The sequence below is a fragment of the Bufo gargarizans genome, chromosome 4, assembly GCF_014858855.1.
Source record: "Bufo gargarizans isolate SCDJY-AF-19 chromosome 4, ASM1485885v1, whole genome shotgun sequence".
NCBI lineage: Eukaryota > Metazoa > Chordata > Amphibia > Anura > Bufonidae > Bufo > Bufo gargarizans.
Window position 1 is genome coordinate 191880036 of NC_058083.1, and position 26315 is coordinate 191906350.

Below are 26315 nucleotides of genomic sequence, written 5' to 3' on the forward strand. Positions count from 1 at the left end.
GGGAACTATAAAAAAGTGTAAAAAAAATAAAATACACATCATGGGTGTCGCAGTGTGCGAAAATGCCCATAGTATAAAAATATATTCCCCGTACGGAAAACAGCAAAACTGAAAAAAAGCGTCCATATGGCCGATTCGTCATTTTTGGTCGCTTCATTTGGTCGCTTCATTTTCTACAATAAAAAGTGATCAAAAAGTCATACACGCCCCAGAATGGTATCAATAAAAAGTTCAGATCGCCCCACAAAAAATGAGCCCCATACAGTTCCATAAACATAATTGCAAAAAGTTATAGGGGTCAAAATATGGCGACAAAAAAATAAAACTGATTTTTTTCCCCACATTTAATTTTTTTTATCACTATCAAAACGCAAGAAAAACTATACATATAACATAACTTTTATTCATACTGACCTGTAGAATAAAAGTAATTAGTCAGTTTTATTGCACATCAAACGTCGTAAATAAAAAACCTGCTTTTTTTTTGCAATTTCACCTCATTTGGAATTTATTTCCCGCTTCCCACTACATGATATGCAATATTAAATGGTGGTGTTGGAAAGTACAACTTGTCCCTCAAAAAACAAGCCCTCCTATGGCTATGCGAACAGACAAATAAAAAAGCTATGGTTCTGGGAAGGTAGGGAGCGCAAAAAAAACAAAACAAAAAAACTCCGGGTTAATTCAGCAATGTCCCTCAAACTATATGCCCCATAAGGCTGGGAATAGATGTCACAGCCACCACATATGGCAAAGAGCACCATTGGCCACCATGGGTGGGTGGGTTCCAGGTTGCAAGAGGCAGCCGCCCTAAGGCTGGGTTTACAAGTTGTCGCCAAAATGCATAACTCCAAAGGAGATATGAAAAATGAATAGTGGAATCTGATTGGTTGCAGTGGGTAACTAAGCCAGTTTTTCTTTACACCAGTTTGGTAAAGCTCCCCCTATATGCCTTCCCAATTTTCTATAAAAGATACCACATGTACCACGGTGCAAGCTGTCCACTTGCCACTCTTTAATGTCTGATTTTATTTGCATATGTATCCTCTAAATCGCAGTATTCAGGAATACAATGGAGCTGTCTAAATTTTATTACATGTTAAGCTTTCTTTTTGCAGCAACATCAGTATAGGACAGTGATAGGCAAACTCCGGGTCTCCAGCTGTTGCAAAACTACAACTCCCACCATGCCCTGCTGTAGGCAGTCTTTACATGCTGGGAGTTGTAGTTCTGCAACAGCTGGAGAGCGGAAGTTTGCCTATCACTGGTATAGGATATTAACAATATATTATGGAAGGCTGCCACCTGCTGGCACTATATGGAATTACAACAAGGCTCTACAATATATCACATTTCTATAAATATTTATTATATCTTTTCATGGGACAACACTGAAGCTATGACACTTTGATACAATGTAAAGTAGTCAGTGTACAGCTTGTATAACAGTGTAAATTTGGTGTACCCTCAAAATAACTCAACACACTGTAGATGCATGGGTTATATTAGCAGGAAGAACTACACAAGCTATATGGAAAACCACACCCATTTTATAAATATTGCCACTGAAATCTATCTATCTATCCATTGTAATTAATCCACCCAGTGTGCCCTATGATCACAGAGAAAGCTGGAGATCTACTGTACATACCTGCTATAGCTTCTGACCACACCAACCACCCTTCTGCAAAGGAATGAGCAGCCCCAACACTGTCTAGTGTTCTTATAAATGCATCATTATGGCGATGTCATGAAATGCTGTGATGTCATGTGCTTATTTGCATATCCTTCTGCCAATCTGTTGTCTTTTAAATTCTGGAAATCTCCTTTTATCGCCACCCATCTCTTTATTTTGTATTTAGCGTCAGACTGGCCCACCAGACTATCCTCTGGTGGGAAATTATATAGTGGGCTCCAAAGGTCCAGAAGAAAAAAATGAGATATTTTTTTTGGGGGGGGGGGGGGGGGGGAGAGCACCTAGGGCGGGTTCCCCTCACAGTAGTTATGCCCAAATTGTGCCCCCTCATGGTATTTGTGCCAACACTGTGCCCCCTCACAATAGTTATGCCCTAATTGCCCTCCTTCACAGTAGTTATGCCCACATTGTGCTCCCCTCACAGCAGTTATCTCTTCATTGTGCCCTTTTCACAGTAATTATGCCCTCATTGAGCCCCCTCACAGTAGTTATCCATTCATTGTGCACCCTCACGGTACTGATGCCCACACTGCCCCCTCATAGTAGTTAGGCCCTCATTGCCCTCCTTCACAGTAGTTATGCCCTCATATTGCCCCCCTCACAGTAGTTATCTGTTCATTTTGCCCTTTTCACCGTAGTTATGCCCTCATTGAGCCCCCTCACAGTAGTTATCCATTCATTGTGCCCCCTCACAGTATTTATGCCCTCATTGTGACCCTCTCACAGTAGTTTTGCCCTGTCTGTGCCCACTTCATAGTAGTTGTGCCTTCATTGTGCCCCCTCACAGTAGTTATACCCTCTATGTGCCCCCTTCAGAGTAGTTATGCCCTCGTTGTGCCCCCTCACAGTAGATATGCCCTCTATGTGCCCCACTCATAGTAGTTATGTCCTCATTGTTTTCCCTGACAGTAGATATACCCTCTCTTTTTTTCTCTTATACTCTTAGCTCAGTATTTCTTCTTTGGCCACACAAATCCACTTGCTGATCTAATTTGTTGGAATATATATATATATATATATATATATATATATACAGTCAAGACCATAAATATTGGGACATCTACACAATTCTAACATTTTTGGCTCTATACACCACCACAATGGATTTGAAATGAAATGAATTTGAGGGTATTTACATCCAAATCAGGTGAACGGTGTAGGAATTACAACAGTTTGCATATGTGCCTCCCACTTGTTAAGGGACCAAAAGTAATGGGACAATTGGCTTCTCAGCTGCTCCATGGCCAGGTGTGTGTTATTCCCTCATTATCCCAATTACAATGAGCAGATAAAAGGTCCAGAGTTCATTTCAAGTGTGCTATTTGCATTTGGAATCTGTTGCTGTCAACTCTCAAGATGAAATCCAAAAAGCTGTCACTATCAGTGAAGCAAGCCATCATTAAGCTGGAAAAACACAAAACAAACCCATCAGAGAGATAGCAAAAACATTAGGCGTGGCCAAAACCACTGTTTGCAACATTCTTAAAAAGAAGGAACGCACCGGTGAGCTCAGCAACACCAAAAGACCCGGAAGACCACTCTCCAGGAGGTAGGTGTATGTGTGTCAAAGTCAACAATCAAGAGAAGACTTCACCAGAGTGAATACAGAGGGTTCACCACAAGATGTAAACCATTGGTGGGCCTCAAAAACAGGAAGGCCAGATTAGAGTTTGCCAAACGACATCTAAAAAAGCCTTCACAACATCCTATGGACAGATGAGACCAAGATCAACTTGTACCAGAGTGATGAGAAGAAAAGAGTATGGAGAAGGAAAGGAACTGCTCGTGATCCTAAGCATACCACCTCATCATTGAAGCATGGTGGTAGTAGTGTCATGGCATGGGCATGTATGGCTGCCAATGGAACTGGTTCTCTTATATTTATTGATGATGTGACTGCTGACAAAAGCAGCAGGATGAATTCTGAAGTGTTTAGGGCAATATTATCTACTCATATTCAGCCAAATGCTTCAGAACTCATTGGACGGCGCTTCACAGTGCAGATAGACAATGACCCAAAGCATACTGCAAAAGCAACCAAAGAGTTTTTTAAGGGAAAGAAGTGGAATGTTATGCAATGGCCAAGTCAATCACCTGACCTGAATCTGATTGAGCATGCATTTCACTTGCTGAAGACAAAACGGAAGGGAAAATGCCCCCAAAACAAGCAGGAACTAAAGTTGCAGTAGAGGCCTGGCAGAGCATAACCAGGGATGAAACCCAGCGCCTGGTGACGTCAATGCGTTCCAGACCTCAGGCTGTAATTGACTGCAAAGGATTTGCAACCAAGTATTAAAAAGTGAAAGTTTGATTTATGATTATTATTCTGTCCCATTACTTTTGGCCCCTTAACAAGTGGGAGGTACATATGCAAACTGTTGTAATTCCTACATCGTTCACCTGATTTGGATGTAAATACTGTCAAATTAAAGCTGACAGTCTGCAGTTAAAGCACATCTTGTTTGTTTCATTTCAAATCCATTGTGGTGGTATATAGAGCCAAAAATGTTAGAATTGTGTCGATGTCCCAATATTTATGGACCTGACTGTATGTGTATATATACATATATATATATATATATATATATATATAAAATATGTATTTGACCCTGTTCACACATTCTCCTGTTTATCCACCTTTAGTGCATTTAGTGGTGTGCTGCTACTTTTTCACATTGTTGCCATTGTAGCTTGCACCTGCAATTGTCTCTGGAGGTGCTGTTCCTTTTTCTAGTATGTATATATAAATATTTATTATTATTTTATATTTCTTATTTTATCTGGTTTTATCTATATTTATTATATTTTTTACATTTTCCTTTTGGCTATTTGTCTTCATTACTCTCTGCCTTATGAAATGGTGCGAATAGCCATCCAAAGGGGCGTTTTCATTTTTAGTGGGATCGGGACTTGGCACCGCCTGAGACCGCTCCACCCTGCTACACAGTGAACCGTCTGACTACCTACACTGAGGAACTAAGGATATTCCATCACTTTTACTGCACATACCTTTCCCTAATCAAGTAACAACTAGGTGTATATATACACTCACCTAAATAATTATTAGGAACACCATACTAATACGGTGTTGGACGCCCTTTTGCCTTCAGAACTACCTTAATTCTACGTGGCATTGATTCAACAAGGTGCTGATAGCATTCTTTAGAAATGTTGGCCCATATTGATAGGATAGCATCTTGCAGTTGATGGAGATTTGAGGGATGCACATCCACGGCACAAAGCTCCCGTTCCACCACATCCCAAAGATGCTCTATTGGGTTGAGATCTGGTGACTGTGGGGGCCATTTTAGTACAGTGAACTCATTGTCATGTTCAAGAAACCAATTTGAAATGATTCGAGCTTTGTGACATGGTGCATTATCCTGCTGGAAGTAGCCATCAGAGGATGGGTACATGGTGGTCATGAAGGGATGGACATGGTCAGAAACAATGCTCAGGTAGCCCGTGGCATTTAAACGATGGCCAATTGGCACTAAGGGGCCTAAAGTGTGCCCAGAAAACATCCCCCACACCATTACACCACCACCACCAGCCTGCACAGTGGTAACAAGGCATGATGGATACATGTTCTCATTCTATTTACGCCAAATTCGGACTCTACCATTTGAATGTCTCAACAGAAATCGAGACTCATCAGCCCAGGCAACATTTTTCCAGTGTTCAACAGTCCAATTTTGGTGAGCTCGTGCAAATTGTAGCCTCTTTTTCCTATTTGTAGTGGAGATGAGTGGTACCCGGAGGGGTCTTCTTCTGTTGTAGCTCATCCGCCTCAAGGTTGTGCGTGTTGTGGCTTCACAAATGCTTTGCTGCATACCTCGGTTGTAACGAGTGGTTATTTCAGTCAACGTTGCTCTTCTATCAGCTTGAATCAGTCGGCCCATTCTCCTCTGACCTCTAGCATCAACAAGGCATTTTCGCCCACAGGACTGCCGCATACTGGATGTTTTTCCCTTTTCACACCATTCTTTGTAAACCCTAGAAATGGTTGTGCGTGAAAATCCCAGTAACTGAGCAGATTGTGAAATACTCAGACCGGCCCGTCTGGCACCAACAACCATGCCACGCTCAAAATTGCTTAAATCACCTTTCTTTCCCATTCTGATATTCAGTTTGGAGTTCATGAGATTGTCTTGACCAGGACCATTGTCTTGTTCCTAATAATTCTTTAGGTGAGTGTGTATATATATATGTATTTATATATCTTTTAGATACAATGACCATTAACATTGTAACAAACATTGAGCGCATAGTTGTAAGGGATTGCGGAGCCTCCTGTAGAATAAGCGCTGGACGCGATTGCTACAGCTGCTCCCTGCAAGTGCTTCTTTTAGAAGAAATCGTTTTTATTGGCATTTTCTGTAACTTGGCAAGATGAGCCAAAATTTGCATTACTCCAAAGTATAACAATACGTGCCTACGCAGTAGGCTTGCTCATAATACAATAGTATACAAGTACAAATTGCATATCTGGTGAGGTCTGTAACACATAGACCATAACATTGAGGGGTAAGGGGGGGAGGAAAAGAAGGGAGGAAAGAAGGGGTTTGGGATGAGCCCTAACGTAGTCTACCCAGGTTCGAGAGACCTGTATCCACTAGGCGTACCTCACTGTCTTCCCTCTCAGTGCAGGAACGTCTTGGTTATTCAGGGGGAATAGTTGGAGTTATGGAACCATAGATCCCAAGTGAGAATCCTGGATTTAAGGGAGATAACCGTGGGAGGCAGTAAACTCTCATATCTACATGACTTGTTAATCTCCTGTATAACCTCTGCTATAGTCGGTGAAATGGATTGCTTCCAATAACGTGTAACAATCAGTTTAGCGCTAAGTAGGACGTGACCAACCAAGTTCCTACCATCCAAGGGGATGGTGTGTATGCCCAAGAACAAGAGAGCCAACTCAGGGCTAGGATCCACTGCCTGAGCTAGTACCCTAGAGATCAGGTCAAAAACACTGCGCCAGTAAGGGGTAATTACGGGGCATGCCCAAAGGATATGGAGTAGAGAACCTCTAGCACCGCATCCTCTCCAGCAATTGGGGGAGGACGAAGGATAGATTGTGTGTAGCCTCTGTGGGGTGAAATACCAGTGTAATAGGGTTTTCAACCCCGCTTCGTAGTGGGTAACGCATTTGAAATTAGAAACCAGAAATCCAATAGCTTGTGCCCAATCTTCACCAGGAAATGACTTCCCCAGTTCAGCTTCCCATTTTTGGATAGGCAAGGTTTTGGCAAAAGTGGCTTTGTCCCCTAGAACATCATATATATAGCGCGTGGTATGTTTTTTAAAAAGGAGCGGGAACTGGAATAATCTCAGGATGTCGGAATTTATTGAGGGTGGATTCTGCGTAATCTGCGCAATAAAGTGTCTAATTCTAAGGAAATTATAGAATTCAGTATGCGGCAATGCGAATAAACGGTGGATAGAAGCAAAGGGGAGAAGACATCCGTCTGACAAAATTTGCGATACAGAAGTAATCCCTTTTTCTCGCCAATTTGTCAAATTAATGTCAGGAATGGTTAATTCCAGTGTTCTCATAGTGGCGTGAGTTAAGAGGGTAGATGTCGTGTCTTTCTGAACAGTATGAATCGTGGACCATAGGTTACAAACATGCTGTACCGTGAGCAGATTCCTGCGCGGCAAGTGCTTCTTTTAAAGGGGTTCTGCACTTTGTTTTAACTGATGATCTATCCTCTGGACCCTCGCCGATCAGCTGTTTGAGAAGGCAGCGACGCTACAGTAGCGCCGTGGCCTTCTCACTGTTTACCGCCGGCCCACTGACATCACGACTAGTATCAACTAGCGCGGACGGGGCTAAGCTCTGTTAACTTGAATGGAGCTTAGCCGCGCCCACGCTAGTTGATACTAGTTGTGACGTCAGTGGGCCGGCGGTAAACAGTGAGAAGGCCGCGGTGCTGCTGGAGCGCCACTGCCTTCTCAAACAGCTGATCGGCAGGGGTCCCGGGTGTCGGACCCCCGCCGATCAGACGCTGATGATCTATCCAGAGGATAGATCATCAGTTAAATGAAAGTGCAGAACCCCTTTAAGGCTACTTTTACACTAGCGGCAAGGAAATCCGTCAGGCTGTTTTGGCGGGTGAACAGCCTGTCGGATACATGCTGCTGCTAGTACATGCATGCCCCCGGACTACCACTCCGGCCCCATTAACTATAATGGGGACAGGCCAGAGTTCCGGTGGCAGCACAGCAAACATGCCGAGAGGCGGCCGGAATAAATCTACGACATGTCGTACTTTTATTCCGGCCCCCTCTAGGCATGCCGGAACAGCCTGCTGGAGTTCCTTGCCGCTAGTGTGAAAGTAGCCTAAGGCTACTTTCACACTAGCGTTCGATCGGATCCGTTCTGAACGGATCCGATCATATTAATGCAGACGGTGGCTCCGTTCAGAACGGATCCGTCTGCATTATATTGGCAAAAAAAAGCTAAGTGTGAAATTAGCCTGAGCGGATCCGTCCAGACTTTTTACATTGAAAGCTGCAAGCAGCGTTCAGGTGTCCGCCTGCTGAGCGGAGCGGAGGCTGAACGCCGCCAGACTGATGCAGTCTGAGCGGATCCGCATCCATTCAGACTGCATCAGGGCTGGACGGAAGCGTTCGGGTCCGCTCGTGAGCCCCTTCAAACGGAGCTCACGAGCGGACAGCCGAACGCTAGTGTGAAACTAGCCTAAGACTGTAGATTAATAAAACAAGCATGATGTATAGATTACTACAAAGGAACCTTATACTATGGACTATATACGATGTATTATGGACTTAGTTAATTATCCAGAACACACATCTGTTGCTCCCCCTCCTCTTCCTGCCCCTGGCCAGCCCGCCAAAAGTGCTTTTAAATTGCCTTATGTATGTCACTCTGTTATTGTCCTGATGAAGGGGACGCTCCGTCACAGAAACGAGTTGACCATTTATTTTATATATATATATATATATATTTTTTATTTTTTTTTTAATTTTAAAAGAACATTTAAAGAACACTACTTCTCCATCCATATTGCTTGCAGCGGTTACCAGTGAGTTTCACTCTTTTTCTTCACATAGTCTATTCTCTGTGCCCCCATAACAATTATGCCCCATCACAGTAGTAATGCCCTCTGTTTCCCCATCACAGCAGAAATGCCCTCTCTGTGCCATCTTCACTGTATTAATGCCCTCTCTGTGCCCTCCTCACAGTAGTAAAGCTCACAATGTATCCCCCCCCCCCCCCCCCACTGGCCTTTGGAGACATTCAATTGTCACTAGGGTCTATTTCTTTGAATCGAAATCTATTAAGCCTCATTCACACGTCCGTGCTCAAATCCGTGAGCAGGTGGTTAGTGATGTATCCGTGTGTCCGTTTTTTGCTGTCCGTTTTACATCCGTGTTTCACTGACACTGATCAGCTGAAAAATAATTTTCAAAGAATCTCTTCTTAATGATCCGTGAAACACGGATGGCATCTGTGGTTTTCAAGGACCCATAGACTATAATGGGTGTGATGAATCTGTGAACATGGACAAAATAGAGCATGCATCCATGCTAAAAACACAAATCAACGGACCGTGCTAAAACACTGATGTGTGAATACACACATTAAAATGAATGGGGACTTGTGCTGTCTGCGGAGAACACATACATCACACGTCCGTGGAACATTGATGTGTGAATGAGGCTTTACACTTTATTGATAATATGGGAGTCTGACATGACTATGCTGCAATATCTCCAGTAAATATGGCCCCGGGCTTCTGCTTTTAGGACTGTATTAGGCTACAGTATGTTCACATCTCCGGCTGGCTGTTCCGGCACAGGGACAGCCTGCCAAATTCTCTACTTCACCGCTAGATCCCCATTGACCGGAAATTAGGTCCAGCAGTGATCCGTTAGATATCCGTCATAAATGCTGGGTTTGGGCTGGACAAACACCGTTGCATACGTTTTTTTGTCTGGCTAACACCCGGCATTTGCACTGGATCTCCAAAATTACAGAAAAATTAAATATGCAATAAAAAAAAAACATCATAGACATCGTCACGTCTGAAAACGCTTGTACTATTAAAATATAAATCCCATAAGGCAAACAGCTCAACGAAAAAAGATAAATCAAAATGGCTAATTTCGCCATTTTTTCCTCACTTCACCTCCATACAAAAACATAAAAAAGTTACAGGGGTCAGAATATGGCGATAAAAAGAAAAAAAAATTCCATTAAAACACAAAAAAAACTATACAAATGCGGTATTGTTGTAATCGTACTGACCGAGACATCATAAAAACAAAACCCACAAAACTGTCGCAGAGTTGTGTTTTTTTTCCAGTTCTACCTTTGGATTTTTGGGGTGAATGGAAAAATAAAAAAAACTATGGCTCTGGGAAGGCAGGGAGAAAAAAACTAAAACACGGAGAGATCACCTGGTCCTCTTTTTGGGGGCAATGAGAAAAAAACTGCAATCTTTATAAATTTTGCGGCCTGAATTTTTTTGCATAAATAACATGATCTTTACTCTCTGGGTCAGTACAACTACACCGATACCAAATATATATAGGGGGTCATTTATTAAAGAGGACCTTTCATCGGTCCAAACATTGTGAACTAAGTATCATGACATATACAGCAGCGCCCAGGGATCTCACTGCACATACTATTATCCCTGGGCGCCGCTCCGTTTTCCCGTTATGCCCTCCGGTATGTTCGGGGACTTGGTTATAGTAGGCGGTGTCTGCCCTTGTTCTGCTGGGCGTCTCCTTCTCTTAGGCTGTAGCGCTGGCCAATCGCATCGCAGAGCTCACAGCCTGGGAGAAAAAACTCCCAGGCTGTGAGCTCTGCGCTGCGATTGGCCAGCGCTACAGCCTAGGAGGAGGAGACGCCCAGCAGAACAAGGGCAGACACTGCCTACTATAACTTACAGAGGGAAGATACCGGAGGGCATAACGGGAGAACGGAGCGGTGGCCAGGGATAATAGTATGTGCAGTGAGATCCCTGGGCGCTGCTGTATATGTCATGATACTTAGTTCACAATGTTTGGACCGATGAAAGGTCCTCTTTAAGACATTTTAGACACCGGTCTTAATAAAGTCCCATCGCCGGCAGTGGATCACTGAAGTTATAAAGAGGCGCCAGTCTCTCCATAACTTCAGACATCCAGCGCCACTTCTAAATGTAAGACTGCTTCCTAGAACAGAAAATGGTGAATGAGATGGGCCTGCCGGACTGTCCCCTTCCCCACCCACTAATATTGGCATATTTCAGGTTGATAAATGACCTCCATAGTTTTTTTTATGTTATATTACTTTTGCACAATAAAAAAAACTCTTTAAAAAAAAAAAAAAGTTTTTGCATCGTCGTTTCCCAAGACCCATAACTTTTTAATTTTACACAGCCTCTTTCACGCGGGCGAGTTTTCTGCGCAGGTGCAATGCGTGAGGTGAACGCATTGCACCTGCACTGAATCCGGATCCATTCATTTCTTTGGGGCTGTGCACATAAGCGGTGATTTTCACGCATCACTTGTGCGTTGCGTGAAAATCGCGGCATGCTCTATATTGTGTTTTTCATGCAACGCAGGCCTTATAGAAGTGAATGGGGCTGCGTGAAAATCGCAAGCATCCACAAGCAAGTGCAGATGCGGTGCCATTTTCACTCATGGTTGCTAGGAGACGATGGGGATGGTTATAAGGGAAAATAATAGCATTCTTTAGGCCTCATGCACACAACCGTATTCTGTTGCCGTGTCCGAACTTCTGTGAAGAAGTCCGGGTTCGGGTCTGGGTACCAAACATGCCGATTTTTCTCACACGCATGCAAAACGCATTAAAACGCTTTGCACTCGCGCTGAAAAATCACGCACCCGCATCCTATCTGGCCCATGTGAAAGAGGCCTAAAAGGTGATCTTTTGATCGCTTCTATAATACACTGTACTGCTTAGGGTACTTTCACACTTGCGTTTTTCTTTTCCGGTATTAAGTTCCGTCCTAGGGGCTCTATACCAGAAAAAAAACTGATCAGTTTTATCCTAATGCATTCTGAATGGAGAGCAATCCGTTCAGGATGCATCAGTTCAGTCCCTCATACGTTTTTTGGACGGAGAAAATACCTCAGCATGCTGCAGTTTTCTCTCCGGCCAAAAATACTGAACACTTGCCGAAATGCTAGATCCGGCATTCATTTCCATTAAAATGCATTAATGCCCCAAGTGTTCTGGCACAACAGATCCGGTTTTGCGGTCTGCGCATGCGCAGATCTTTAAAAATGAGAAAATAAATACCGGATCCGTTATTCTGGATCACAACCGGAAAGATGGATCCGGTCATGCAATGCATTACAAATGCATCTGTTTGCGTCTGGCGACGGAACTGCCTGTCGGAATCCTCTGCCGCAAGTGTGAAAGTACCCTTAGGTAATAAAGAGTATTATACAGTCAGTGCTATAATGACAGTTACCAGATAGGTGCAGCCTGATAGGGATACGTATACTGCAGGCAGGCCAAAGGTTTTCATTAGGGACCAGGCTGCCATGTGAATACACTGGCACCCCACAATCTCATTCGCGGGGTGCCCATGGGAGACAGAGTAGATCCTGTGAAAATCCTTTCCTGTGAGGTCAGCGGGGTACCCTGTTTATTGTGAAAATGTCAACAATGGTTTAGGGTGCGCCTACACGGCGTACCCTTAGGCGTTTTTCACACAAGCAACACAGATTGTGGCAGGATCTGTTAAAAAAAAACTGATTGTTTTTGCACGCAAGTTCAGTCAGACTTGTCTGCACTTGCATTCAGTGTTTCAGTTTTTTCCACATGGGTGCAATCAGTTTTTGATCCGTTTTTCATGCGTGTGAAAAAAATTTAAGAATTGCATCTGGATGCAATTTATTTTTCAAACAAGCCCCATTCACTTCTATGGGACCAGGGCTGTGTGAAAAACGCAGAATATAGAACATGCTGTGATTTTTCCTGAACGCAGAAATGATGTATGAAAAAAAAAGCTCATGTATACCGACCTATGGAAATGAATGGGTCAGGATTCAGTGCGGGTGCTATGCGTTCACGTCACGCATTGCACCCGCACGGAAAACTCACTCGTGTGAAAGGGGCCCCGAGTGAGTTTTCTGCGTGGGTGCAATGTGTGACGTGAACGCATTGCACCCGCACTAAATCCGGACCCATTCATTTCTATGGGGCTGTGCACATGAGTGGTGATTTTCACGCATCACTTGTGCGTTGCGTAAAAATAGCAGCATGTTCTATATTCTGCGTTTTTCATGCACCGCAGGCCCCATAGAATTGAATGGGGCTGCGTGAAAATCACGCACGGTTGCTAGGAGACGATCGGGATGTGGACCCGATCATTATTATTTTCCCTTATAACATGGTTATAAGGGAAAATAATAGCATTCATAATACAGAATGCATAGTACAATAGGGCTGGAGAGGTAAAAAAAAATAAAAAAAATAATATAACTCACCTTAATCCACTTGATCGCGCAGCCTGGCTTCTCTTCTGTCTTCTTATTTGCTGTGCATAGGAAAAGGACCTTTGATGACGTCACTGCGCTCATCACATGGTCCGTCATATGATCCATCACCATGGTAAAAAAAAGATCATGTGATGAGCACAGTGACGTCATCAAAGGTCCAATTCCTCAAAGAAGAAGACATCAGAGATGCCGGCTACCGAACAAGTGGATTAAGGTGAGTTAAATTATTTTTTTTAACCCCTACAGCCCTATTATACACTCTGGGTACCACATTCAGTTTTTTTATCACGCGTGTGCAAAACACATTGAACCCACGTAATAAAAACTAAACAACGGAACGCAATTGCAGTCAAAACTGACTGCAATTGCGTACCTAATCGTGCGGGTTTGCCGCAACGCATTCGGACATGCTCGTCTGCAAGGGGCCTAAGAGTTGTGAATAGAAATCAGGAAGCAGCAATGCTGCTCCCTACTCCTTTCCCAGCCATCATGTGATCTTCACGGTCTATGGGTTTGCACAAGATGCTGAGTCTTAGCAGATCATCTCTGCAGAGAGGCTGTACAGCCTTCTACAATGTCTCTGGGGACTGTATTCTCCCTGTAACTAGGGCTAATATATCTGCTCCAATTACAGGACAAATCAGCAAAATAATAAAAAATTTATAAATAAAAATTATTAAATGCCACACTGCAGCTTCTAGCCGCCCCCCTGGTGACCATAACCTATACATCTTAGATATCAAAATGGTCTTGGGCACTGTCACCCACCCTGAGGATGATCTCTGAAATCTCTCTCTAAGGTGCTGTCGTAGGGGAGGGGAAAAATTATGATTACACTTACCGGAAATCGGATTTATTTTCCTGACCCCACGACAGCACCTCTTTATTCCCTCCCTTTGGTGTGTGGCTGTGTGTTCATGGGTGTCGCAAAAAAAATATATAAAAAAATATAATGTATATATGTATGGAATTTAAACTAACATAAAAGGGAGTCCCTCTCATGCTCTGAAAACTCACTGAGGTGGGAGAGCGGCTCCACCTTTTTATGCTGCAGGTTTCCTGTCCTGGAGGCGGAGCCCTCTCTCTAAGGTGCTGTCGTGGCGTCTGGAAAATCCGATTACCGGTAAGTGTAATCATCATTTTCCAGGTTATAAAAAAAAATATAAAAAATAAAAATGACAACAATAAAGTCAGATATATCACTGAAAAAAGGCGCAAACATTATTCACATAACTGAGCGGAAAAAAGTTATGTCTCTCAGAGACACATCTACTAAAAAGCTGGTCAGGAAAGAGGGAGAGGGGAAATGGCCCAGTCTTGCACAGGTTCTTTCCCACAAGTTGCTCTCAGCTAGGCCTCCATCGGTGGTATGTTCGAACAGCTCTTTCACACCACCGTTCTGGATTTCCAAAAATAACAGAACTGAGACTAGGGGGTCCTGCGCATGGCCATTCCATGCATTGGGGACCACAATGCACGGGCAACATCCGTGCGGATTCTGCAGATGGATTCAGACCCATTCAACTTGAATGGGTCCATGAACCGTCCGCACCGCAAAACGTGTGCACAATTTTTTATGGTGTAGAGGCACAGAGAGAAACCCTACGGAAGCACTCAGTGGCGCTTCCATGGGGTTCCGTGGCGCCGTTCTGCACTGGACCTTCCAGATTGTGGACCCATTCAAGTGAATGCAGGGTGCACACAGTCGGCTATTTGCAGGCCGCAACATGGGGACAGCAGGGCAACGGCCGTGCGCATGAGCCCTAAGGTCTCATGCACACATCCGTAATGTATTTGGTGGTCCGCAAAAAAAAAAGATGACATCCATATTGTATTTTTTGCGGATACATTGTAACAATACCGGTCCTTGTCCACAAAACAGACAAGAATAGGTCATTTTCATTTTTTGGGCAGAACGGACATGCAGACACAGTCATTTCCGTTTTTTCAAGCCCCTTTGAAGTGAATGGTTCCACATACGGACCTGTATAAAAATTGAATGAAATAAAAATATGTTCATGTGCATGAGCCCTAAAGGAGCTGAACTGACCTTATTGACTACAATGGGGTCCGTTCATGATACAGTTTTTTTTCGCTGGTCTTTTTGACAGAATCTGCGACGGAAACACTGAACAGAGCTTCCAACGCAGGTGTGAACAAGTCCATGTTTCTGTCTCACCAGATTGACGTCGTTCATGTCTGTCTTTTTTTCCATACTTTTATATGACCTCTTACACACGACCGTATGGCTTTTTCAGTATTTTGCGGTCCGCAAAAAATACAGATGATGTCCGTGTGCATTCCGTTTTTTTGCAGAACGGAACAGCTGGCCCCTGACAGAACAGTACTATCCTTGTGCATTATGTGGACAATAATAGGACATGTTCTATCTTTGAACGGAAGAGAAAAAGGGAAACGGAATGCATACAGGTTTTTTTTTTGCGGATCCATTGAAATTAACGGTTCCGTATATGGAAAGCAAAAAAAAAAACGGAACGTACACGGAAAAAAAAAACATTCGTGTGCAAGAGGCCTAAGGCCGAGTTCACACGGCGTTCAGCCTTTCCGTTCTCCTGCTCCGTTATAGGACATAACTGTACGGACCTCATGGTGATAATTAGGCTGGGAGCACAGACATTTTTTCCCTACGTTTAACGTATACATTGGAAAGAAAACGGATGGAAAGGCATAGTACGCTGGGCTTTTTCATTCAGACATAATTATCGGCTCTGTAGGCGCCCAGTAAACACTGTACTACCGAGCGTCCCGGGCGCCATATCTACTGAGGTAAGCGGAACCTTTGTACGGCGTTGGGGGAGAGGTTTAGATGCGGCACCACCTCCTTCCTGTGTGAACACGTTCTCCTTCCGTAGTTTCCTGTGTCGAGCGCCTGTGGAGGTAATGGGGAAAAAGAAGGCAACGTGTGGACTGGGGAGAGCCCTGATTAAAGAACGAGCCCAGAGCCAGAGGGGGCTGCGAGGGAAAGACTCCTGGGTGAGTGCCATCGCCTGTCCTTACACTGCCACCTGTGGGCACACCAGGAGCAGCACCCACCTCTCGCCCAGTGCCCTGCCAACAGCTTGTCACACTGGGTGCAGGGAGGAGACTTACACCCTTTCTGATGGAAGGAAACAGGATGATGGGGGCAGGATAGTTCCCTACATTCTGGACGCACACTGTTACCAAATGTAATGGGTATACGCCGCGGAGCGTAATTATACTTTTATTGAGATGCCCAAATCGTGACAGTATAGCTACATTTGTGTCCTTTGTCCTCACCACAGAGCACCAAGGACCCGTATACTGCACTGTTAGGCCATATTCACACAGCAGTGTAAAAAGCAAAACAGTCCACTGAATCCTTTCTGAGAAATGGGCTTTAAAAACAGTCCCCTTCAATTGTATGGGGTCTGTGAAAACGGACAAAATAGAACATGTTTTATCAAAAAAAACTGCTGTGTGAATAAACCATCAGCAGATGGGCGAGGAGAGCAGGAGATTATGAATAACCAGGACTCTTTTCCAGGACTGGGCTGCAATGATTATGATGCTGGTTCTCAGCAGCCACTGACTTTTAGCTGATGAGTGACACACCGCTGACATCGGCATTTCTGTCAGCACTTTATGCTGCCCTCAGTGAGGTTAGCGTACAGTTGATGACAGGTTCCCTTTTAGGCTAGGTCTACACGACGACATTTGTCGCGCGACAGATAGGGCGCAACAGTTGTCGCGCGACATTTTGTTGCACCAATGTCGCGCGACAATTTTTATAATGGCAGTCTATGGTGTCGCACTGCAACATGCGACATGTTGCGACTGCGACGCGACAGTCGCAGAAAAATCCATCTTGAGTGGATTTTCTGCGACTGTCGCGTCGCAGTCGCAGCATGTCGCATGTTGCAGTGCGACACCATAGACTGCCATTATAAAAATTGTCGCGCGACATTGGTGCAACAAAATGTCGCGCGACAAATGTCGTCGTGTAGACCTAGCCTTAATCTTACGTATAACAGACGTAAACAAAACAAAAATCCATCACACATCCGTTTTTTACTGTTGTGTGAATGTAGCCTTACCAAATTAACCCCTTTTTAAAATCATTGGTCCACTGTATCTGTGTTGTTCCCACAGCCCTCCCCTGTACTTCTCCCGGTTACTAGGGGGCAGCTTTTTCAGATTGGTCATACAGTATCTTTGCACATCTGTATGTCCTTTCTGTCAGGTATATAGTGGATCTCATCTCCTGGCACCACCCTGATCATTCAGACGGAATATATCACCCCTGATCAATATGATTTCACATGGAGCGGGAGATAGGTGACGGTCCAGACATTGCTGGTGCCATATACATCCCTCCTGGAAAAAAAACCCATCAGGGATGAAATGAGAGGAAAGGCTCCATTTTTATCACTTCTCTGTCTTCATAAACTTTAGACTGTTGGTAGATCCAGAAATAAAACTAATGTACAGGGCCCTGTCCATAGATCAGACTCTTCGGATGAGCAGATGTTTCTTCTCCAGCTGTGGTTCCAGAGCCATGTTGTCAGATTCTCCCCTGTAACAGTCTACACACTGCTGCTTAGTTACAGTTCATGTGGGCAATGAGTAATCGTTTGCCAGGTTCACAGATGTAGGCTTTGCGATAAAACTGAATGGTACGTATAGAACTTCTCGTCACCACTCCTGACATGTCTGTTTTAATAGCTTCATGCATTCTCCATGTAATAACAATTCTGGAGCATCTATTCTTATGACTGTATGTCCTGCCATTCCTTTATTATTTCTATTAGACGTTCTGAATGAATAGCCAGCAGTCTGCAGTAAGGGTACAGAGGTTCTCTTTAAAGAGGAGAGTCCAGTGTATGACACAGAAGTTCTCAATTTGCTGTTTTTGAATCTGAGTTATGTGCCGCCATCTTAGGCACTGCACTAGACATAAAACTACTGCTAGGCTGAAAATTCATTTCCAGTGCATATTATAGCAACGATCTGTGTAAACCACAGACCAAACACATTGTATCCATGTTGCGTCCATGGTTTTCATGGACATGTAGACTATGATGTGCGTAAGGGATCCATAATTGCTGCCAAAAAAGACATTCTTCTGTGCTGTCAAATCCACTGATGAGTGGATACACGCATTAAAGTGAATGGGTACGTGGACATTTCGTGGAGAACATGTACAGCACATGTCTGCGATTCATTGTGAAAGAGGACAAACTGTTTTGTCTGGATGTTTTTTTTGTTTTTTTTCCAATAATTTTTGGGGGCATTTTTTTTTTGTGGTAGCACTGCCTAAACCTATGAATGCAGCCCAAATGTCAAAGCCAAGCTTACCTTAAAGGGGTTCGACACCCGGGACCTCTGCCGATCAGCTGTTTGAGAAGGTAGCGGCGCTCCAGTAGTATCAACTAGCGTGGGCGTGGCTAAGCTCTGTTCACGTGAATGGAGCTTAGCCCCGCCCACACTAGTTGCTACAAGTCGTGACGTCACTCGGCCGGCGGTAAACAGTGAGAAGGCCGCGGCGCTACTGGAGCGCCGCTACCTTCTCAAACAGCTGATCGGCGGGGGACCCGGGTGTTGGACCCCTGCCGGTCAGACGCTGATGATCTATCCTCTGGATAGATCATCAGTTAAAACAAAGTGCAGAACCCCTTTAACATTTACAGGAGCTAGTGTCGCAGCATGTTCCGTGTGGGAGCAGGATTTCTTGGAATAAACACTACTCCTCTGATGTGAACTCGCAGCATTATAATGATTTATGATGCTGTGAATTCCCATTCCCCACGGGCCTACTTACTAAAACTGTATTCACGGCATTATGGGAGTAAAGTTCAGTAGAAATAAAATCATTCTGATGCTGCGAGTTTGTGTCAGAGAAGCCGTGTTCGTTCTGGAAAATCCTGCTCCTATGCGCAGCTTATTTCCTGCACTGAACGTGCTTGTGTGAACTGGCCTCAGGGTGGTTTCACATTGTCTGTCTTTTTTTTTTTTTTTTTTTCAAAACCCTGCAGCCATATGTTATATTACTGGCCTATAGGAGCTAAAAAAAACATTCTGGAAACATTGTGTTTTTTTTTATAGGGGCATTTTAAGACAGTTTTCTTGTGTTTTTTGCTCCCTTGACTTTTTTTTTTTTTTAGAGCATAGCATGCCCTGGGTGTAGACTTTATATGAATTTCATGGTGTTTTTTACAAGCCAAAAAAAGTAATATGGCAGCACAGCAAAACCTTTAAACTTCTGGTTTCATTTTTGTCTTGCAGCTCCACACAAGTGAACTAAATGATGGGTATGATTGGGGCAGACTGAATCTCCAGTCTGTGACAGAACAAAGCTCTATCGATGACTTTCTTGCCACAGCAGAGTTGGCAGGAACAGAGTTTGTTGCAGGTAAGGAGTCTAAATGCCACTTTTTAGTGGATATAACTATAGCTAAATGTGATGTGCATGCACAGGGCAACTGTAATAGCAGTAGAACTACTTTATAGCAAATGTAGCAAAAAACAGATTTAGATATAGATTTTAAAGCAGCTTTATTTCTAGGACGCTGTACATATGAAATACAAAATGTTTTAAATATGTAACAGTATAAAGAACGAGTACAGTAATCGTGAGCTTGCTGAGTAAATCAAAGGAGTTTGGCAGTTTGTTTAAACTGATGATCTAACCTCTGGATAGATCATCAGCATCTGACCGACAGGGGTCTGACACCTGGAACCCCCACCGATCAGCTGTTTGAGAAGGCAGCGGTGCTCCAGCAGCGCAGCGGCCTTCTCACTGTTTACCGCTGGCCCAGTGATGTCACGACTAGTATCACTGGCCTGGGCGCGGCTAAGCTCTGTTAACTTAAATGGAGCTTAGCCCCGCCCAGGCTATTGGATACTAGTCATGACGTTACTGGGTCCAACACCCCCGCTGGTCAGATACTGATGATCTATCCAGATGTTAGATCATCAGTTTAAACAAACTCCAGAACCCCTTTAATTTACTCAGCAAGATCACGATTACTGCATTCGTTCTTTATACTGTTACATATTTAATACCTTTGGTATTTCATATGTACAGCGTACTAGAATTAAAACTGCAGAGCCCCTTTAAATTTAAAGGGGTATTCTCATCCTGGCCTTTCATGACCTGACCGTGGTAGAGAATACCCAGAGTAATTTCCAGCTGGGGCAGGTGGAGTTATGGAAACACCCGGGTTGACTGTGCTTTGTTGTGCCCATAATTCATAGTGAGTGGGAGCTACGCAAATAAAGTAGCACAGCGAGTTATGCTGTTTCCGCAGCGCTCGAGTTTCTTGCTACTCCATTTGTCTGGCTCCCAATCACTATGTGAGTTATGGAAATAGAGGAGTGCAGCCAACTTGGATGTTTCCCAGCCGACACTTATACAGGTTATTCCCATCTCTGCCTTGAAAGGTCAAGATTAGGGATGAGCGAATTTCATATTTTGAAATTCGTTTTCGGTTTGTGTTGTGGTATAATGTGAAGTGCGTTATGGATTCCGTTACCACAGACCATAATGCAATTCCATGACAGAATGCCTTTAGAAGCAGAGTCCTGGAGTCCTCTCCTGCATAACGTAAACCGGACGGATCCGTTATGCAGCCCATAGACTTCTATTATGACGGAATGAATAACGGAATGCCTCTAAAGGCATTCCGTCATGGAATTGCGTTATGGTCCGTGGTAACAGAATCCATAACGCACTTCACATTATACCCAACACGAATCGAAAACAAATATTTAAAAAATTAAATTCGCTTATCGTTAGTCAAGATGCACAACATTAACCCCTTTGTTTCAATATATTATTGTTAAAGGGGATATCTGGACCCACAAGCGTTGTTGCCTCTCCTACACTTCTGGATATTGGGTTAGACCTGTAGTTTCAGTGAGCTCTGAATAAGACAAGTCCTACCATCCTCTTTGTTTTCTTCATCTCCTGCAATCTCCACCCTGCAAGCAGTTACAATATGCATGCGTTGGGAAATAATATAGAAGATGCATGATAAAGTTGGGGTCTTGCTTCCTATGATCAGATCAGACCTCAGATTAGACCCCAATCGGAGATAAAATAAATAAATGAACTTGCCTCTCCTGCTCCGCCACCACTCTGCTGGTCTGGTTGTCTCTCCTCCAGTCACCGCTCCCTGATCTTCCTCCAGGCGCAGACCTGCACGTGTTCTGACTGTGTACAGCGTCAGGACATAAAGCGTGCACTATGACCTGACACTGTACGCAGTCAGGACACGTGCAGCTCGGCGCCTGGAGGAAGACCAGGGAGCGGTGAGTACAGGCTGCGCTAGCAGTGCTATTGTCACCGCTCCCCACGCCTCCTGCATACTAGTGAACGCATTCATAATGGAAGCGCTCACTAGCATTCGCTTTATAAGACGCATTGACATTTTCCCCCAGTTTTAGATAACCCTTTTAGCATAGCTTAACAATTACACACACATTTTGAATTTTTAAATACTTTCTATAATGTTTTCACAAGTAAAACTAAAATTCCGACCCAATTTTAGCAGATGTCACACACTGGAACACTTTTCTAGTATGATTGTTGCATTTTCTTCACCCTGGAGCATAGTTTGGTAGCAGATGGCAATAGGGAATGGGACTGATGTGTGACTGTTGTGTTCTGTAGCACTCCTTATCAAAATGAGAGCAGAGGAGAGAAGATGAACCTGTGGTATGTGCTCAGGGGTGCTACTGAATCCTTTTTGTTTTTTTTGGTGCAATGTTTTTCTTCATCTTTTGCGACCTACTGCGTGTTATTCTAAAAATGCGCCATGCTTACTGTAAAGGAAAACCAGATTGTGGAAACTGATCCTTTTGAGTTTATTTTCAACTGTTTATAAGACCTTGGTCTTCATTTCTTTTTGCAGAAAAACTCAATATTAAGTTTGTTCCCGCTGAAGCCAGGACTGGATTACTGACATTGGAGGAATCTAGCAGAATCCATAAACTTCACGAAGAAAATAAGCAGTTTTTGTGTATCCCAAGAAGGTACAGACGTGGGAATTGTCTTACTACCGTACTTATTGTTGTGTGCTTCTTCAGGTTCTTTTATATCGTGGGCTCATACAAGCTCCCTATCCATGTCATTGTATTTTGCTCTTTCTTTGCAGACCACACTGGGATAGAAGTACCAGTGCTGAAGTCCTGAAGCAGTCTGAGCGGGATAACTTTTTGGAGTGGAGACGCCAGCTCGCTACGTAAGTTCTTACAAAATGCACTGCATTATTTTGGATAATAGTATAATAGGACACCGATAATCCAACTGTCTATTTTTCTTTTCTTTTATCAGACTTGAAGAAGAAAAGAAACTAATTCTTACACCATTTGAACGTAATCTAGATTTCTGGCGTCAGCTCTGGAGAGTCATAGAAAGGAGGTAAATATTTAATTGGTGTAAAGGAAAACTGCTTTCATTTTCCATAGGAGCTCTTAATTCGACCACTTTGTGTGCTTAGATTTAGTATATATTATCTGTAGCAATATTTGGTCCCCAGGAGCAGATCATGGGCATCACATCTACAGTATTTACATACATTGGGAGAGGTTTCTTTTTTAATTTTGATGTGCCTGTTTTGACATTATTTCATAAAAAAAAAAAAAAAAAAATGTAATTCAGCTTTTGTTGAATTGGATGAAGAATGCTTTCAAGCTGCACTGATTTATTACTGATAACTTCCGAGTTCTGATTTAATCAGGTAAAGCTTATTTATTGTATAGTGAACAGTTATACAGTTTTCCAATGTACTTTCTGTATGAATACCTCAATGTTTCACTATCTCTGCTCGTAGTTGTTTAGTTCTTCTTTGTTCAAGTGCAGTGGGTCAGCAACCTCCGTCTCTCGAGCTGTGGTGAAAGCGCAACTCCCAGTATGCTCCACTCACCTCTATGGGGGTTCTGAGAATAGCCAAGCAAGTGTGCATGCTGGGAGTCGTAGCTTCAGCGGAAGTGCCAAATGTTACTGATCCCTGTTCTACTGGATACAAATCTGTCCTGATGGATGATCACAATATTTGAATTGACTGCACCTACAGTCAGTTTCATTGTGAATGGCCATGTGGTTATGCAGATAAATGGCAGTTTACCGCGCAGCCATTACCAATGAAATTGCTTGTAGCCACAATCCACTTGAAAACTGCTTTAATCGACATAGCTGTGTGGTTTTAGGCGCATGGTGAATGCCCCTCAACATCTGTGACCTGTGAACCCAGCCTAAGAGCCCTATTCAAATGAACTATATGAAACTCTTCCATGTTGTGGAAGTTTTGGCATCCATGCGCGGTCCGTTGTAAAATGGGAGATGGATGGAGCATGCTGCCACTTTCTCAGCGCAGAACAAGTGCCCATGCAGAAAATTGTTCATGTAAATTGACCCATTGACTACAATTTGTCAATGTCTAGTCCAGATGCTATCCGTTCTGCACTTGGACAGCGCCCCCGGATGGAAAAATTGTTCATCTGAATGAGCACTTAGGAGCTCAGCTTGTCACAAGACGCAGCTCTGATAACTGTGCTGTGTCTGAAATAGGTCTTGCTCCTGTGTTTCACATGACCAGGACAGATTTTAACCCACAGGAAGTGAACAATGAAGGTTTCCATTCATTGACAACTAGAAGGGATCTTGAAAATTATGAGGAATTTGTACATAAAACACAAAAACTTTCATTAGATAAAAATAACATTATTTGTTAAAATTGCAATACCTTTTTTAATATTAAGGCTTACATATGCATTTTAGCCTTTCTTATGGGTCACAGACCTATAAAGTGCTGAAATTCTAATGCTGGACTATGTTGTAATACAGTTAGAGAAATGACTAACCATTAGAATTCACATACAAAAAGTGTCACTTTCCGTGTAAGGAGCTTATATATGTTTTATTACTTTTCACAGTGATGTTGTCGTGCAGATCGTGGATGCCAGAAACCCACTCTTATTCAGATGCCAGGATTTGGTAAGTGTAAGAGTTGTTACTAAATTACACTAAGGTTTGAAAACAACGTATTCTCTGAGCAGACGTAATGGGGCAGATTTACCAAACCTGTCTAATATTTCAGATTATAGATGCACCAAATTTATCACAGTGGTTTATGCTGGATGATAAATGTGGTTTAACTTCGTCTAACTTTACACCACCTATTGATTGGATTACTATTATCTGGGACAAGCCCCCTAGTTGCCTAAAATGAAAAATCATGTTGTACTCATCCCTTTCTCCAGCTTCATTCTTTGTGGCGCTGGTCCAGTCTTCCTGATGCTACTTACTTACAAACTGCAGAGGTGATATCCCATGAATATGGCATGCAAGTGTACGGCACGTGACCACTGCAGCCAATAATATATATTTATTTAGTTTAGGCAATTGGGAGACTTGGGCTACTTTCACGCTAGTGTTTTTTGCGGATCCGTCATGGATCTACAAAAACACTTCCGTTACAATGATACAACCGCAACCATCCGTCATGAACTGGTCCAGTTAGATTATAGCTTATAGCCATGACGGATCAGTCTTGAACACCATTGAAAGTCAATGGGGGGCGGATCCGTTTTCTATTGTGTCAGAGAAAACGGATCCGTCCTGACACACAATGTAAGTCAACAGTGACTGATCCGTTTTCTCTGACACCACACAACATCGCGGACAGAAAAACGCTGCTTGCAATGTTTTTTTCTGTCCGCGATGGGGACGCAACCAAATGGAACGGAATGCATTTTGGTGCATTCTGTTCAGTTCAGTTTTGTCCCTATTGACAATGAATAGGGAAAAAACTGAAGCTTTTTGTTTCCGCTATTGAGATCCTATGACGGATCTCAATAGCGGAATTGAAAACACTAGTGTGAAAGTAGACTTATCTGAGTTTTTAATTATCTCTGATAAACCCCTTTAATATTTAATAACAGTTGTACATCTCATACCTTTGCCATTTAAACACTTCCTGCTTTATCACAAAGATTCAAGCAGTTGCATTCAGGGGTCTGTCCATGGTTGTACTTTATGGTTACTTTCACATCTGCATTTTTAATTCAGGTTTTGAGATCCTCTTCAGCGCTCCATAGAGCGCTGCTTCCTCTTCATTACACTGCCCGTCATCTCGGAAGAGCAGTGTAATTACAAATACTCGCTCCATTCAAGTACTTGTAATTACACTATGCTGCCGCAGCAAGGGAGGGGACTTGCAGCGTACCAAAGAGGAAGTATCGCTTGCATACAGCGCCGTCTCCTCCTCAGTTTTTAATTATCTCTGATAAACCCCTTTAATATTTAATAACAGTTGTACATCTCATACCTTTGCCATTTAAACACTTCCTGCTTTATCACAAAGATTCAAGCAGTTGCATTCAGGGGTCTGTCCATGGTTGTACTTTATGGTTACTTTCACATCTGCATTTTTAATTCAGGTTTTGAGATCCGGCAGAGGATCTCAAAACCTGAATTAGGCTACTTTCACGCTAGCGTTAAAGTTTTCCAGTATTGAGTTCCGTCATAGGGGCTCAATACCGGAAAAAAACGCATCAGTTTTGTCCTAATGCATTCTGAATGGAGAGAAATCAATTCAGTATGCATCAGGATGTCTTCCGCTCCGTCCCTTTTACGGTATTTGGCTGGAGAATATACCGCAGCATGCTGCGGTATATTCTGCGGCCAAAATTCAGGAACGCTTGCCGGATCCGCATTAATTTCCATTGAAATGTATTAATGCCGGATCCGGTACCAATTGTTCATGAAATTGCCGCATTGACTGATCCGATTTTCCGATCTGTGCATGTGCAGACGTTTAGAAATGTGAAAAAAAAAAATATCGGATCCGTTTTTCCAGATGACACAGGAGAGACGGATCCGGTATTTCAATGCATTTGTCAGACGGAACCGGAAACAAATGATATCCGTTTGCATACGGATTTTCGGATCTTCTAACGCTAGTGTGAAAGAACCCTTAAACTAATCCGTTTTTTCCCTATTCTTTGTCAATGGGGACAAAAGTGATCAGAATGCGTCAGCTCAGTTGCGTTTTGGGGCTGGACACAAAACCGCCGCAAGCAGCGTTTTTGGGTCCGGTTTGCAAAACTGAACAAACCTGATGAAAATCTAAGTGCCTGATCA

General features: G+C 43.3%; 1 protein-coding gene across 1 annotated transcript in view; it reads left to right on the forward strand.

Annotated features, from left to right (window-relative positions):
* The first annotated feature begins 16031 nt into the window (after positions 1-16031).
* The window catches only part of LSG1 (large 60S subunit nuclear export GTPase 1), a 34770-nt gene continuing 24486 nt past the window's right edge, over positions 16032-26315 (forward strand). Inside the window, exons 1-6 of the mRNA XM_044290298.1 lie at positions 16032-16183; positions 19454-19580; positions 22084-22204; positions 22327-22413; positions 22506-22592; positions 24107-24167. Coding sequence (XP_044146233.1) covers positions 16091-16183; positions 19454-19580; positions 22084-22204; positions 22327-22413; positions 22506-22592; positions 24107-24167 — 576 coding nt within the window. The 5' untranslated portion in view covers positions 16032-16090. The remainder of the gene's footprint in view (positions 16184-19453; positions 19581-22083; positions 22205-22326; positions 22414-22505; positions 22593-24106; positions 24168-26315) is intronic.